This window comes from Salvelinus alpinus, chromosome 1, assembly GCF_045679555.1.
Source record: "Salvelinus alpinus chromosome 1, SLU_Salpinus.1, whole genome shotgun sequence".
Lineage (NCBI taxonomy): Eukaryota > Metazoa > Chordata > Actinopteri > Salmoniformes > Salmonidae > Salvelinus > Salvelinus alpinus.
Window position 1 is genome coordinate 30,340,225 of NC_092086.1, and position 18,063 is coordinate 30,358,287.

General features: G+C 43.0%; 2 protein-coding genes across 2 annotated transcripts; both read right to left on the reverse strand.

Moving 5' to 3' along the window:
• Positions 1-646: 646 nt before the first annotated feature.
• Positions 647-8,637, reverse strand: LOC139573109 (meteorin-like protein). The gene is made up of 4 exons (XM_071396205.1): positions 8,434-8,637; positions 7,593-7,996; positions 3,557-3,616; positions 647-2,008 (listed from the first exon to the last, which is right to left on the reverse strand). The coding sequence occupies exons 1-4, from the start codon at positions 8,523-8,525 to the stop codon at positions 1,671-1,673; spliced, it is 894 nt and encodes a 297-aa protein (XP_071252306.1). The 5' UTR covers positions 8,526-8,637; the 3' UTR covers positions 647-1,670.
• Positions 8,638-13,012: 4,375 nt separating this feature from the next.
• cbx8a (chromobox homolog 8a (Pc class homolog, Drosophila)) lies at positions 13,013-15,713 on the reverse strand. Its single transcript, XM_071396192.1, has 5 exons — positions 15,457-15,713; positions 15,276-15,319; positions 14,833-14,898; positions 14,605-14,671; positions 13,013-14,080 (listed from the first exon to the last, which is right to left on the reverse strand). Exons 1-5 carry the CDS (start codon positions 15,523-15,525, stop codon positions 13,211-13,213), a joined length of 1,116 nt encoding a protein of 371 aa, XP_071252293.1. The 5' UTR covers positions 15,526-15,713; the 3' UTR covers positions 13,013-13,210.
• Positions 15,714-18,063: the final 2,350 nt, after the last annotated feature.

Genomic DNA, 18,063 nt, shown 5'->3' on the forward strand with positions numbered 1-18,063 from the left:
TTAATAAGCTCCTTGAACATTGGCCATTAACTATCTATTAAGTATTTATTAACTCTTATCTAAAGAATTTCACCTTCAACACTGCTGAGATTGCTAAGAGAAAGAGCCCAAACTATGTACCTCTGCAGTCTAATAAAGACTCCCACATTCATCACCTCAGCTTTCTATCTGTCTGTCTGGTCCACAGTTTGCTGAGCTAGCAAGACTGGCAATACTAATGTGATACAATATGTTATAGTGCCTTGAGTTGTCTCCAGCCTCTTCTGAGACGTGAGTTTAAATCCCACTGCTTCCAACTAAAGCACAGGTCTGTTGAATGTGGCTGATGAAGGACAGAGGGTCTGAGACATATAATCAATCTTAAAGCTGAAGAAAAATAGTCTTCTTCATTCACTATCCCAGCAGCTCTGTAAAACCCCACTCTGTCTGCGTCACTCAGTCCACTGACTACCCACAATAGAGCAGGAGGGGCTGCCACGCCCAGGCTAACACTGAGGGGAGGCCTGGTGGTTGGGGGGGCAGAGGTGAGGGGGTTTGGTGTTGACATCCCCTCATCTTTCAAACTCTCCCTCTAATGCTTACGGTTGTCTAACGCGTAATGCCAAAAGCTCAATGAGTGAAATGAAAAATGCATCTGTACCACATGTTTAACAGTATTGTTTTAATAGACAATAGATACAATAGTGCAATAGATGTTTTTGTCATTTAAATGTGTTGCAGAAAATTGTAATGCAAATATTCATGATCATTATTTCCTACAGGAGGAGCTATTTTCAACAAATATTTTCTCATAACGCTCAAGAACCACAATAAAGAATGTTATGAAGAACAAAATAAATCTCTTGTTCAAAAGTTTAAGTAATTGCTTGAAAGTGCATTTCAAGTCAGTCAAAAAAGTACACAAGAAATCCCCACAAACATTGCTTATATATTTGGCAATAAATGGTAATCAAACTGAAGGTTTGCACCTTCACTGTAGCATCATCCCATACCCTGTAATAAAACCATAATGATACAATCAATATGTAAATAATCAAATCCTTGTGAATTTACACAACATTTCATTTACATTACAATAACATATTTCAAAACCTATTGTACAAAGGAATAAACAAGACCACATAAAACCTCTAACAACAATCAGACATTAAATTCATATGATTTCCTGCCACAGTAGTTCAGAGGACACCTCTCACGCCGAGACCCTGAAGTGAGCAGCAGTTGGTGTGGGGAGAGACAAAGCGTGAAGCAGCAGTCTAACCATTTTTAGTATCTGGGAGCTGTGGGCGTTGAGAAGAGAGACAAAGGGCCAGGCTCTCTAAGCCTTTCCCTGCTGGGGCCGGCAGGGGCCCCTCTAGTGCTGCCTGGATGGGTCCCCTGTGGGCCCCTGCCCTGGGCCTTGTACTCCTTGTGCTCTACAAGTGCTCCAACAGATTTGTCCCTGCTGGTGTTGTGAGCGGTATAGCATCAGGAGGAGTAGAAGGGACAACATCTCTCAAACCGCTGTGGTCGTGAGGAACTCATCTCGCTCGCTTGCTGCCACGGCGACATAATCTCGACCACGCCAACTGGGGTAGAAAGAAGAGACTCAATGTGTTCCATTTAAGAAAATAAACCCTACCTACAGGTCAAAGGGCTCATGGATCACCACTAGGAAATGGGACACACCCTCAGTCCAGCGGGAACTCACAGGGGTTCTGGCGAGCCGCCCAAGCTGATTGGTAGAGGGACATGAAGTCTTTATAGCGGGGGGCACAACCCAGCCAGGCCTCCCCAAAGTGTTCTGTCCCTGTGAATAGGAACTCTCCGCCCCCAGGCTTTACGTGACACTGTAACAGTGTGTGGATGTGACCGTGCCATGAGGAACTGGAACCGGGAACCCCTATGGTGCCAGTGTGGCGCTCAAACACCCCGCTACGCTGCCGGTACACCCTCCCCTCTGAGACCTCCACCAACGATGTCTGCCGCTCAGCATTGTGGGATACGCTCCTAATGGAGCCGCGAACCACTGGAGGGGCAGAGGAGGGGACTAACATTAGAGACTGTTTTCAGTCATCCCAATCATTTATGGTTATGTTTTATTGTAATGAAAACCAATTAATATGAACAGAAAGATGAGAAATGTATCAATTAAACAGCCACCAATACAGTATGATTCAGCTGATCTAAATTGTTGTGTGCATTTCAATAATGTGCTTTTTTAAAGCGGCCAAGAGGGAAATTAAAAAGTTAACAGGATCTTGCTGTGTGAGCATGAGTGGAAAAAGGATTCAAATCTTCCCTCCAAAAACTCCACTTTTAGTCTCCACATCCCCCACTCACTCTCACTCCTCTCAGTCTCCACATCCCCCACTCACTCTCCCTCCTCTCTGTCTCCACATCCCCCACTCACTCTCCCTCCTCTCAGTCTCCACATCCCCCACTCACTCTCCCTCCTCTCTGTCTCCACATCCCCCACTCACTCCTCTCTGTCTCCACATCCCCCACTCCCTCCTCTCTGTCTCCACATCCCCCACTGACTCTCCATCCTCTCTGTCTCCACATCCCCCACTCACTCTCCCTCCTCTCTGTCTCCACATCCCCCACTCACTCTCAGTCTCCACATCCCCCACTCACTCTCACTCCTCTCTGTCTCCACATCCCCGACTCACTCTTCCTCCTCTCTGTCTCCACATCCCCCACTCCCTCCTCTCTGTCTCCACATCCCCCACTGACTCTCCATCCTCTCTGTCTCCACATCCCCCACTCACTCTCCCTCCTCTCTGTCTCCACATCCCCCACTCACTCTCCCTCCTCTCTGTCTCCACATCCCCCACTCACTCTCCCTCCTCTCAGTCTCCACATCCCCCACTCACTCTCCCTCCTCTCTGTCTCCACATCCCCCACTCATTCTCCCTCTTCTCTGTTTCCACATACCCCACTCACTCACACTCTTCAGTCTCCACATCCCCCACTCACTCTCCCTCCTCTCTGTCTCCACATCCCCCACTCACTCAACAGAAATCCCTCCATTCCCTCCTTTCACTCTCTGTGGCCATTTACACTTTCATTAGCCAGCTATTTTCTCACATCAAAAAGTCGATGATGGCGATTTGTGAGATCAGGGCACGGGAGTCAGCCTATAAATGAAGTGGACTCAATGGTAATATTGCTTCTGCTCTGTTGCAGCCTTAAGCCAATGGGTCTCCCATTGTGCAGCCTCAGCCCTCACATCTGTCAGGCCCCTCTGCCCAGCTACAGAAGCTGTTCGCTGGGAACAGATCAGGCCCACTACCACCCCCCCCCCCCCCCCCAACACATCCACACAGACACAAAATCTCCTTTCCAACACCCACTCACTCACTCACTCCACCCCAGGCCTTTATAGCATAAATTAGTGGTGATACCCAGCTGATGAGGGGACAGATTGGGCTACATGGATCTATAGAGAACTAAGGAGATAAGACACAACGAGTCAAAAGCTATAGCTGTTCACCGTATTTATAAATGTTTGATATAGTATCTAGATTTGTAAATAAGAACAATAATGAATTATTTATGTTCTATTGATACATACCAAAGTCACTGCTGCAGATGGCCAGGAGGAGCTCTGTGTCATTGCAGGGACGGCAGCTAGCTGTGGGAGGAGAGAGAGAGAAGTTTAGAGAAAGAGTGTGTGTCTATGCAGAGGAAAGGGACACACATCACCCTGTGGAGCACCAATGCACATCCTTTCACTTCACTTGTCTTCTCACAACTCTCTCTCTAATCATTCTCTCTCTCTCGCTTCACAATCTCTCTCTCTCTCACTCGGCCCACTCCATACTCTGCATCACCACCCATTTCTCTCTTTCTCTCATATTAACCATCATCATCTACACTTCTTATAGTGATCATCTTACTGAACACTATCACCCTACTGTGAGGGTCCACTTTCAACACTTCAGACCACACCCAACACCCTACTGTGAGGGTCCACTTTCAACACTTCAGACCCCACCCAACGCCCTACTGTGATGGTCCACTTTCAACACTTCAGACCACACCCAACACCCTACTGTGAGGGTCCACTTTCAACACTTCAAACCCCACCCAACGCCCTACTGTGATGGTCCACTTTCAACACTTCAGACCACACCCAACACCCTACTGTGAGGGTCCACTTTCAACACTTCAAACCCCACCCAACGCCCTACTGTGATGGTCCACTTTCAACACTTCAGACCACACCCAACACCCTACTGTGAGGGTCCACTTTCAACACTTCAGACCACAACTAACACCCTACTGTGAGGGTCCACTTTCAACACTTCAGACCACACCCAACACGCTACTGTGAGGGTCCACTTTCAACACTTCAGACCACACCCAACGCCCTACTGTGAGGGTCCACTTTCAACACTTCAGACCACACCCAACACCCTACTGTGAGGGTCCACTTTCAACACTTCAGACCACACCCAACACCCTACTGTGAGGGTCCACTTTCAACACTTCAGACCACACCCAACTGTGAGGGTCCACTTTCAACACTTCAGACCACACCCAACACCCTACTGTGAGGGTCCACTTTCAACACTTCAGACCACACCCAACACCCTACTGTGAGGGTCCACTTTCAACACTTCAGACCACACCCAACACCATACTGTGAGGGTCCACTTTCAACACTTCAGACCACACCCAACACCCTACTGTGAGGGTCCACTTTCAACACTTCAGACCACACCCAACACCCTACTGTGAGGGTCCACTTTCAACACTTCAGACCACACCCAACACCCTACTGTGAGGGTCCACTTTCAACACTTCAGACCACAACTAACACCCTACTGTGAGGGTCCACTTTCAACACTTCAGACCACACCCAACACGCTACTGTGAGGGTCCACTTTCAACACTTCAGACCACACCCAACACCCTACTGTGAGGGTCCACTTTCAACACTTCAGACCACACCCAACACCATACTGTGAGGGTCCACTTTCAACACTTCAGACCACACCCAACACGCTACTGTGAGGGTCCACTTTCAACACTTCAGACCACACCCAACACCCTACTGTGAGGGTCCACTTTCAACACTTCAGACCACACCCAACACCCTACTGTGAGGGTCCACTTTCAACACTTCAGACCACACCCAACACCCTACTGTGAGGGTCCACTTTCAACACTTCAGACCACACCCAACACCCTACTGTGAGGGTCCACTTTCAACACTTCAGACCACACCCAACACCATACTGTGAGGGTCCACTTTCAACACTTCAGACCACACCCAACACCCTACTGTGAGGGTCCACTTTCAACACTTCAGACCACACCCAACACCCTACTGTGAGGGTCCACTTTCAACACTTCAGACCACACCCAACACCCTACTGTGAGGGTCCACTTTCAACACTTCAGACCACACCCAACACCCTACTGTGAGGGTCCACTTTCAACACTTCAGACCACAACTAACACCCTACTGTGAGGGTCCACTTTCAACACTTCAGACCACACCCAACACGCTACTGTGAGGGTCCACTTTCAACACTTCAGACCACACCCAACACCCTACTGTGAGGGTCCACTTTCAACACTTCAGACCACACCCAACACCATACTGTGAGGGTCCACTTTCAACACTTCAGACCACACCCAACACGCTACTGTGAGGGTCCACTTTCAACACTTCAGACCACACCCAACACCCTACTGTGAGGGTCCACTTTCAACACTTCAGACCACACCCAACACCCTACTGTGAGGGTCCACTTTCAACACTTCAGACCACACCCAACACCCTACTGTGAGGGTCCACTTTCAACACTTCAGACCACACCCAACACCCTACTGTGAGGGTCCACTTTCAACACTTCAGACCACACCCAACACCCTACTGTGAGGGTCCACTTTCAACACTTCAGACCACACCCAACACCCTACTGTGATGGCTGAGCTTGAGACAACTGATTGATGGATGAGGATTACAGACAGCTTGCCACTCCATTGACACACACATACCAGCAGCTCCATCCGGCCATCCATCCATCCCTCCTCAGTTCATCCAGACAACAAGCCAAGGGGTCAGATGGAGGAATGTCTGCCATGTGTCTCTACTCCATTCACATCTCCTCCACCATACTAGCACTACCCACACAAATCAAAAGCATTGATGAGTCTCGACCTCCATGTTTGACTTCTATTGTTTAGCGGTCTAATTGAATGACCCCAGACTGGTGACCCCAATCACTGGTATTCTCCACGGAACTCCTCCACTCTGTCAATATTGGGAGAGAAGGACTCAGACAGACAGACATCACATCATCAGGACAGGAGAATGACATCACCCCATTGAGACAGGCCCACACACACACACAGAGAGATGAGGCATCTGTAGAATCCAACAAGTATCTGCTGTCTCCATTGAGATACCCGGGGGCCAATGGCCCTCCGCCACCCTGGTCCCTGCTCCCTGGTTTTGTCCCTCCGGTGGAAATGAGACCACCAGACAAAACAACAGACAGGTCAGCAGCTGCTTCCTAGACCAGGCAAGATTGGATTTGGTCTTTAATTGGATAATTGACTGATTTCTTTGGGCCTCAGTCTCCCCAGAACACCCCTCCACCCACACAGTGAATGAGCCCACCTCTTGTGCCGTGTGCTGTGATGCTAGGAGTTCATTGTCTTCTATGATTAAGTTAGAATGTATCAGTGTTTTATTATTGATGCACTTGCTTGGAAATGGTTAAATGAATCAAGAAGATGGGTCTAAAGTAAAAAACACTTAAAAACAACTGAAGGCATGATGATTTGCATTAAGGATACTTGTTGACACTTTCATTCTTCACTGCAATGTTCTTTTTTGACACCAATACAACTGACAAAACATACATAATTTTTTTTATATCAATAAATTATTAGGTCTATTTACAATTGGGATTGCAACTCCAACAAAAGTGTCAAATGAACATCTTATCACCATGGCATACAAATAGTGAATTCGTATTATCTCCAAATGTCAGTGGTGCAAAGTTCTTAAATTCGAATAATTTAACGTAGCCTACTACTTAGGTCGTTTTTTGTGGTATCTGTACTTTAAATTTTTGACAACTTTTACTTCAATACATTCCTAAATAAAATAATGTACTTTTTACTCCTTACATTTTCCCTGACACCCAAAAGTATACGTTACATTTTGAATGGTTAGCAGGACAGTAAAATGGTCCAATTAACGCACTTATCAAGAGAACATCCCTGTTCATCCCTACTGCCTCTGATCTGGCAGACTAACTAAACACAAATGCTTCGTTTGTAAATGATGTCTGCGTGATAGTGTGCTCTATCGACAAATATGCTTGTGCCGTCTGATTTGCTTAAAACATAAGCAATGTTTTATTATTTATACTTTTACTTCACTTTTTATGCTTAAGTATAGTTTTGCAATTACATTTACTTTTGATATTTAAGTAAATTTAAATCCAAATACTTTTAGACTTTTACTCAAGTAGTATTTTACTGGGTGACTTCCTCTTTTACTTAAGTAATTTTATATTAAGGAATCTTTACTTTTACTCAACTATGACAATTGGGTAATATTTCCACCACTGTCAAATACTCACCCTGCAATACACTTTGGCCGAGGTTGGGCGCAGTGGTCCGATTGCCCAGCAACTCATATCTGAAGCCTACTGCGCGTTGGCTGATATCCCTCTGCGGGTTTGCCAGGAGGAAGATGGCTGGCTTCTGAGGTCCGTCCGCCGGGAAACAGAACACCTGCTCCGGCCGCCCGCCATCCGTCATCAACAGGTCCAGTTCCCCAGCCCGCTCGATGTAGACGCTGGCGCCGTTGAAGCTGCGGAACGGTTTGATACAGACCGTTGTGTGGCGCGCAGAGGACAGGTTGGGTTCCAGGACGACCCGAAGCGCCTGGCCCGGGTAGACCCACTCCACCGAACCCTCCGTGCAACGCAGCCGCACCTGCTGCACAGTCCGCGAGTTAGCCTCAGCCTCACGCGCCAAACCACTGCAATCCAAGAACAAGGAGAAGAGTTCAAATGGGCACACTCACTCAGAAAACAATGGGCCAGCCCAGCGGCACACTCACTCAGAAAACAATGCAGGTCAGAAAATAATATACGACGAGAGAGATTAGCCTATACTCACATAGAATATGTATATTATTTCCCCCCACTCAATCCAAGTGTTAAAACATTTATTGTTTTGGCAAAACCCATTTTGATAGGATAACTGCAAGTAGCGCTATTGCATATTATTGCTTGTTGTTGCAATAATATGCAACAATAAGAATACACAATTACCTGAAAACGATTAGGATATTGGTATAAACAGATAATAATCATAAATATTTAGACAACAACGTTTTTAGAACGGCTAAACGCAATCCCAAAGTCAAATACCAGTTTGGAATTCTGGCTACTAAAACAAAGCATAATCCCTCACCTCCCAGTCCAGTTGCATAGGTCTGCCGCGCAGGGAGACAAACAGCACAGGAACAGTACATACATGACAATCAGACTTAGAGTTGGCGACATTGCAACCACCAAATATAGGAATAAAAATAGAATCCAAAATCAACTTGGTGAGAAGACATCACCAATGTTCCGCTCCAATCCTTCTGCTTGCTCACTGAGATGGTCTCTTAGCAACATGTGTGGACGCCTGTGACTGACGCTGCGGCTGCATTGTATGAGTAGTAATGTCCACCCTAGCCCCCTGACAGCGTTGGTAGAAAATGGATGTCCTCGCTATGTGTCTCTGTGTGTATGTGTGTATGTGTGAGGATGATGATGGTTGATACAACCGGGAATGGATTTCGTCATCATTACCGTTGGACCACAATGGAAATAAGCTGTTGAGCTTAATTGTGTTATCCTTGATGATTTTCTTAAATTGTATGTGGAGGCGTCACTGGCTGGAGCACCCTTATGTATGTATTTTACAACTTGTCAAATAAATTCAATCAATCAATCGCGTAATTACCAAGCCCAAAGATTTGTAAATCGAAACCGTTTCAAAGGCGGTAATTTGCATTTGTCGTTACATAATTTAATGATAGAAGTTGTGTAAAATGGATAAAACAACATGTATGCTATTTGTGGCAAATTGTAGGTATAGGCTATCAATCGGAATAGCCTGTGGGTACAATAATCGAAAAAGCTTGACCAAAACGTAATTACATTTTTTTTATCGCATTATTTAGGCCTGCGTTCCCACACGACTGAGTACTTAATACGCGTTCAATCTCTTTTAGCTTTTGTTTTAGGTCAGTCCAGTGAAAAGACGATCCGCAGTACTGGCTCCAGCCATCTGTCACCTTCAAGTGCACTGCGCGACTCACAGCTTTTCCACACCTGGATAATAGGAGCCTTCATGAAACTTTGGGAAATAAATGCCGACAAATGCCAATGACTTCTTATTTAGAAGCCTTTTATTTATGCAGGCTAGTATTGATACGTATTTTCTGAACACTTTATATTTGCACATTCAACCCCTAAACATTGGCCTATATAAGTAAATAACTCATAAAATAAATTAACAAAATAATACGATGTTTTTTGTATATATATAGATAATTGAAATCGCATTTTGTAATGATAGGCTTGGTTCTATAAAACGAATGGTAGGCCTGACGTCCACAGATAGTATAGTTTGGGTGGTGAGTGGGGGTGAAGGAGGTGGGGAGGGCGAATAACGGTAATGACGACGAAATCCATTCCCGGTTGTATCCAACTAGGAACAGGCCCAGGCCAAGAACTGAAAAAGGCACAACGTATTTTTGATACTTGGGCTCTATCTAGTGGCCGTGTACATGTAATGCACATCTGGAAAATGCAGGGCATGCGCGTCTCGGTTTAACGTTAATGAGGGTTAAAACCTGTGAACGAAATAGCAATCCTTCTGCGCCCAAGCAACAAAAGGTGCAAGTCAAGTCCATGGCGACATCTTGCGGGGTTATCCAGCAACCACATGTGTATAATACTGTTGGTTGTTCACAGGACTTGGTTGGCCCCCTCCGGTGGTGCGAGATCAAAGGCTTATGCATTTTGATGGGAATGTGGTTTGGTAAATTGCACTCATATGGAGAATTTAGGCAGATGTTTTCTCAGCTGCGGGGAAAGTCCACTGCTAGGGTATGGGCTTACGAAAGGATATGTCCTTTCCTCAACCAGGTGGAAATTTAACAGACATAGGCCTACTGTGTAGTAATAACATAGTCTATAGGCTAGATTTTAAAAACTGCTAAGAGTTCAAATAGGGCACCTTTTATTCATTTTAAACACTAATAATGTATGTATTTCTTAACCTACACTATTTTAATTTAGTCTATAAAAAGTATTCCGAACTATACCCAGGAATAACTATTATTTTCAATCCTATATCAGAATTCAGCTGTAAGGGAAGGCCTTGTAACTGTCAATGGCAGTTGAGTGGCTCACGCTGTTGTCACAGCCAGGTTCATTTTCACACGCGCTCTCAGGTTGGTCTGTTTGTGTCACGTGTTCGGAGGCCAGAGCCCAGTTCCCTAGGGAGAGCAACATGAATGGACACTTTGTTATTCAAAAAAAAAGAGAGAGAATAACCCTCTAGTCCGAGTGGCATTCAGCTCCCAGACTGACTGAATTCTACAGAAGGCTAGTGGTTCAGTGTCCCATAGGGGCAGACTAGTCATCTGGCATTTCGGGCAAATGCCAGAAGGGCTGATCCATTTTTGCCTGCATAACTTGTTTTTTTTCTTCGCAAAAGTATCATTATCTGGCTAGTAATGGGGGCCTCAAGCAATAAAATGGTCTCGTTTGGGGTCCCCAATTAAAATGATGGGCCAGAGTGTTAGAAATGCCAGAGATTATTTAAGGTCACAGTCAGCCTCTAGCTCAGCACTCTAATATTTCTGTCTCCCTGCAGGCATGTCATTTACATTTTACATCATTCTTTAATGTGAACCCCTTAAAAAAGTTACAAAATCATGCAAAATTTAAATGTAACCTAGTAGCAGTATTATAACTCCTATTGAATAATATATATTAAAATCGTGAATAATAAAATAAAAAGCTCATAGGCAACATAGTCTGTGACACTCCACCCAGTCTTGAGGGTTACTGCCGTACCTGCAAGGGCAAGCACCCCATCCCATATCGAGGCACGACCACATCTTATGAAAATAGTCAAATATGCCACACAGACGTCCCATCGTCACACACATCCAGCAGCATCTGCGTTTCATCTGCACCTTTTGAACGATCATGGCCCTCCTGCCCAGGAGCAACCCATGGCTGGCTAAAACGGTCCCCGACGGCAACCACCTGTGATGAGACTCCTGTGCCCTCTGGTCCCTGCATTGTAATATAGCCTACCCCACTGCCGTGCGTCTGGCACCGTCTATACATTGCTTGTCGCAAAAGACATAGGCCTAAAACAATTAGGAGACATAACGTTGCACATACACATGGGTTGGCCTATAGTCCCGGGCGTGCGAGAGAAATTGATTGCAGTACATAAATGGTGTGAGGCCTACTGTATTAATATTTAACCTTTATTTAACCAGGCAAGTCATATAGCTCAGTTTATTAAAGGAGGCGTGGGTCATCAGGGTGTGTGATGAGTCATATTTCGTATTTTCCAAAAGAAAGAAACGTCAACTGTTAGGCTGACATGAATGTAAAACCTGTATTATATTAGGCTATAGATAACGAAGCAAATCTACAATGCAGAAGCCATTAGATATTGGCATTATCAAAAGTAGGAATACTACCCAAGATGCAATTGGACATGATATATATTTTTTTAATGAGCGTTCGACTAATTTAATTCAAAGGTTGTGGTCCAATTCAAGATCCAAAAGATGAAGCCGTCTGTGGCCCCATGTGTGCCATTTCTTTCGGCAGTCTGTCAATAGACCTAAGAATAACAAGTAAAGTGATCAAATATTGACTACATACATGCACGTCCTTGTCTGCTAATCAAGACCCCATGCGAATATCCCTCTAGATTGTGAACAAATAATTAGAAAGGACAAAATTGGTCTAACGAGCAATAGATCATCAAAACTCATGAGCTCGCACCATGACCAATGCTTCAGAGCTAATCGGTAATGAATTGTTATCTACCCTAACTGAAGTAAACCTACCATTTAGATACTGTCAAAAAGTTAAACTCTGACAAATCCTGTCCTTAAACCCCGAATTTTCTTGACACCACTAGTTGTTTGCCTGAAGAAACCCAAAACCTCAGTTAATCATTGTCCCATTTAATTATCTTGTTCGAAGGTTTCTTCAAGCAAACAATTAGTTGTGTCAAGAAAATCCATTGACGGGTTATTTTGAATATTGCGCAAAACAATTCCCAAATGGCTACTTGAATAAACCAACAAAATACCTTTTACAAATGATTACCTCAAATCCCAAAACAAATTAACTCAGCATCGGAAACTAATTTGTTTTGCTCGTGCATTTTTAGTGGAAGTCATACCTAAAATATCGCTAGTCCCAGTCCCCGCTGTGCTGAACTGATTTGACACACATCAGGGCGTCCAGGGAACAATTCAACCGCCGAGCTCCAACTACACTGGCTGCTGCACCGGAGCACAGAGTTGTGTATTAGGGTAATCGTTAGCTATAGGTCAAGGTCGTCCATTGAACCTTATCTGACATACATTTTCACACGAATATTCTCGATTTATTGCATAGAATATGCTATGGATAATGGAAGGTAATTTCCAAATATTTTTAAACATTAGGCCTACCCACTAGAGTAGGTCTACATGCATGTCTATCCTTGCAATTATGTTAATACAAAATATATATATATATATTTTTTAATGTGTCCAGAAAATCGTATGAAACGTTAGGGAAAGTCCTTATTGCTATATTAAATAACAGCTATTACATACCTCTATAGCCTACCACATTTAAACCAGGCTGAATTGATAGCCCCATTAGAAGGTGAGGAAATGTAAGACTCTTAATGTATTTAAAAGTTTAAATGAAAATACGAAATAGTTATCCAAAAAATTATATTCAAATAAACTATATAGACATGTTTAATTTGGTCATTATTACATTAAATACTTTGACATAATACATATTAAACATACAACTCTGGATATAGTTAGGCCTATAGAAAATGTATCTCAAATTATCATGATTAAGCTATTACCAACTTCTTACACATAGCTGTTGCATTGTTAGTCATGTTATGTGAAGCAGATATTGACTTCATTTCATCTTTTATCTTTGAAAAAACCTTTGTCTGTGCTGCTCTCTTTGATGGTGACTGTCAAAAAGTTTGTTGTCACATCTGTTACCACCACCTTCTCAACATTATCCAGACGTGGCCTCCAAGACCCTGCTGACTGCTCTCCAGAACTCCTCGATGCAGGCAATTTGGCGCCAACAATGGGCCTAGACTGTTGCATGGATGAAGAAGAGTCACTGGCTCTGTAGAAATGGTTTTTGGACACATGCTTCAGTTTGGGGTGGGGGACAGACATGCCCCCAGGGCATTCTAAAGTCCTGCGGCTCTGGTGATCGAGTCTAGCCTTATGGACGAGTCTACCATCATGGCTATTGGTGCCAGGATGGGACACAGTCCCCACCCGTCTGTGAGCGTTGTTTGATTTTGGCACAATGCTGGTTCCCTCTTGAAACCTGCGTGTCAACTGGATGACACTTCTCTCAGATGTTTCGCCTTCATGATGACAATGTCTGGACATTTTAGACAGACCGTATGGGACCTGCTGCTCCTCTAACCGACTCCTCTTCTCGGGCTCCTCTGTTGGACAGCTGTCTGGCTCCATGTTGAATCGTAAACGTAACTTGGGTTTAGGTCCCCTTTTTTTAGGGATGTTGACAAATTCCTCAGCCATGAATGAGGGCGGAGGCGCCGGTCGCGACCTTCTCTCTGGCAGTCTGACCCTCACACTCTCTCCTCGGTTGACCGTGCTAGGGGGAAAGATTGTGGGCACGACAGCCCGTAGTCCCTCTCGAGCTCTCGGTGTAATCATAGGCGTCGGAACAGGGTATGAAACACGAATCTCCCTTGGCATTTCTCTTCTGCATTCATAAGTCTTTGCTGTGGCTTTCGCCTTTGCCTGTATAAAGGTGGTCAAGTTAGATAAGTATGGGGTTTCATAAACATGTACTTGGAAGGCTAAATCCTGTTATTTATAAGCTGTATTATAGCAGATATTTTCCAACGATGAAATAGGCCTATAGCCTATTTGACATTGTTCATCCACATGCCATTTCCCTACACCAAAATTATTATTACAATGATGCCAATTTTGTTGGTAATGACAATGTTTTGCATACATTTATTTCCCACTGTAACTTGGAAACCTGTGTTACTTTATTCAACTTGGAGCTTGACCAATAGCATCAAAACGGAAATTAAAGCAGGGGTAAAAAAATAAAAATAAAATAAAGAGCAAGATAACAGACAATGTTGCACTTTCATCTATTTATTAGCTGAATCAGACATTTTGTAGTCTGACATTATATCAGACCACAAGACTCATGATTCAATTGTCGGAAAACATAGGTGATGAGTAAGAAAAGAAATATGACTGAAATATGGACTAACTAACTCATGACCGTCACTGTTTAATTCCCCCACCTTCAGCAGAAATGTCTCGGGCTTCGGTCCCCTCTTCTTAGGCCCAAATAACTCCCTTTCACGCTCCCTGTGAAATAAATACATACAATTTTCGTATGAAACGTAACTCGCTCTAAATAATTGAGTCTTATTTGAGTTATGTTAAATGCATGTCGTCTGTTGGGGATAGCCCAAGATGACATATTCGCACTCTGCCAGAAGAGGCCTGCTGTGCTGTCAAAACCTTACCTCTCTTCGAACGCAGCGAAGAGGCGCGCATCTAGAATGTTTTCCTCCGGTTCCCAGGTGCTATATCTATCCAAAAGAACGATACGGTAGCGTAAGAAGAGTGTCACATTTGTGGCGAAAGCGTTCACCAAATGAAACAATGTCGGCTGAGAATCTCGTTGCTTTCATTCTGGCATTGCCTAGCGGACAGCGACGTATGTGAAGGTAGCAATCTGCTAATGTTAGCAACACTCTTGTCGTGTGCTTGTGTGTTAAAATAGCCTAAGCAAAGTACGCGAATGTTACCAAAACCATGCCCTTTACGCAATCAACAAGCCTCGGTTACATGGCCTAAACATGTCATGAGCACACGTTGGTGCACATAAAAACAAGCATTCCGAGAGATAAAACGACAGGCTGGAAGCTCTGCTGTCAGCTTCCAAACCAGAGTGTAGCCTACTCACTTTTTAGACCAGCCCTTCCATTTCACAAGGTATTCCATTCGACCCTGCAATATAACAACAAATATGGAGAGAATTAGGCCTACTTATTGTCGATAGAATGTCATTGCGATGGTGCACAAACACACGATTAGCATACATTATTGTTAGAAACGCAGAGGTGTAACGAAAATAAACTGCATACTCTTCTTATGCGTTGTTTGTTGATGGACTCCGCAGCGAAGACACGCTCTCCAACAGCCGATAGCTCCATGTTTACTTCAACCTCGTTTATAAGCTATATATTGTTTTCTTTCTACTGCCCTCGCTGTTTAATTCCACACATCCCATAATACGCTCAGTGAGGAAGACGTCATCACGTTTTATATGGGTTGCCAAGCACCACAGTCGGTGGGACCGTATCTTGTAGAGCGCATTGGCTCAGCTGTTGCTACGTGCTCTGGGTTGCTAAGTGAAGGGGAGGAGTTAATTCCTCTTGAGTCTAAGGAAATGACGCTGATTTGGTGGTTGTCAGGTTTGTGCGCAGGAATGTCTTTGGCATAAGAGAATAAATAACCGTCTGACTATGGCACACAAAAGTATTATCCATTTCAAAATAATTTGTTCATTTATATTCATTGTATAGTCTACCCAACCTCTTACCTTGCATTGTGACTATTTCCTTGAACAGATATTTAAATAGCCAGTCATCGGCATTTAGAAATATAAAAAAGAGCATTCATTTATTTGATATGAAAATATCAAAGTGAGAATCAATAAGAACATGACCTTGAGGCTCGATTGTATTTCCACCGAATCTAACTGATAAGCTAGTTGCCAGGAATCCCATGCACCAACCTAAATACAAATGCATAGGATAGCTATGTGTAGCCTAGAGATGGGAAAGTATGTTATTTTATAATCTTGCGCTATTGTTCATTAATGTCCAACTACGTGAGGCTAAACTCTACAAAGGTCAATTAAAATTGACCTTTCAAGTTGTATCATTTCATGAAGATATTGTTTGTTTTTTATAGGTAATTTACTTTATTGTGGGGTGCTGAATCACTGGTCTCTTTGGTCGTCCGATAGTTTAAAAAAAACTAATTCGGTTGAAGAGTTATGAATTTATGAAAACAATTAAAAGTCAAATTAAGAAGAGTTGAATGTTAAGTTTTACTGTCTGAAGATGAATAGGTAAACACAACTGAAAACGATCAAATATTTCAAACACAACTTAGCCATAGAAATGTGAACATATGATAACATAGCCATAACAAGAATAGACAGGTCTTTGGAAAAAAGAATGACGTGATAATGACATATAACTATATTACATAGTCTAGCACAAGGTAATAACAATAATCATGTTTATACTTACTAATAATAATCATAACAATATTAATACATTGCTAAATAACCAAATTACTTAAAATAAATTATGTTGGTTTGTTAAAAATGTATACCAGTTTTTGTATTTACTATAACGAATGTTATTGTTTGTTATTATTATTATTATCAAGACGCTTTGGTTGCTTTAATTGCCTCATGAACGTATATATTTTTTAATAATTAGGCTTACTTACACAAGTTTTTAGGCTTTGTGTTTTCAGAATGATTTTGTTTTTATAAGGAATTTTTATACAAGAGAAAAGAATAATATGATTTACGCCTCCTATAATAAAGAGATAACTGAGATCTGAAACATATCCTACAGAAACCTACATTCATTTGAAACCTATAGTATTTGACAAAATGTGGCTATCAGTCCTCGTTAGGTAACTTATTAAACAAATTAATACAAATATAAACCCCTTGAGTTCTGTCCCTTGATCCATGCAAACTACAGACTTTCTTTGGTGAAAAATAAAGAAAGGGTAATGAAGGCAGAGCTATGAATTACATAAAGATCAAACTGCGAAAACCCGCGTTTGTTATCTTCTGAATGTATTTAAGAGTAGGCCTAAGTCATTAGAGTACAGTGTTATTCAAGTCCACATCAAAGGTTAAACTTGTTCAGAAAATGAAATTGGGAAAATTCAATTATTCGACTATAGCCTGCAATTTTTTGTACACAACTAAACACGTTGTACAAGTAAGAGAAGAATCTATAGAAAAAGTGCAGAGTTACCAAAGGGAATCATACGAGTTATGAAAATATAATGAGACAAAGAGATATGTATGAATTTGATTTAGATAGAGAGAGAGAGGGAGAGGAGAGGGAGAGAGAGAACGCGAGAGAGACTTACATATCATACTAAACATTACATTGTAGGTATTTTACAATTTTGTATGATAACGAAATTATGGAACGTTTCTGTCAACAATGTGAATTGATATATGACTAAATTACTCAGGCGTTTCCACAATATCAATAGAAACAGGGAAATCCTGCTATTACACAATTACAGTGTATTGCTGAATAGCATACAAAGCATGGCGAGTGTGCACAATGTGTGATAATATAGTGTTTATAACGCCATAGCGGTTCATCAAACCGACAATATGCTTCGGATTTGGAAAGAAAACGCTCGTGCGTTTGGTGGAATGGCTCTAGAGCCTATGCGAAGGGGAGAGCAGAATGTACATCGGATTTGTTCCGTATTTGACCTTCAGATGCCAGATTATTTCGCCCTACACTGTTACCCAACAACACATGCTCAACATAACACGTAGATATGGCCACTGTAGCCTTATTACAGACGAGGAGACAAAGGACGGCGGACAAAAGATGCATGGGTTGCATTGGAAATCATATGCCACCATTTTGATACGCTCAAAAAATGATACCGACATTTCAGCGCAATGTGGG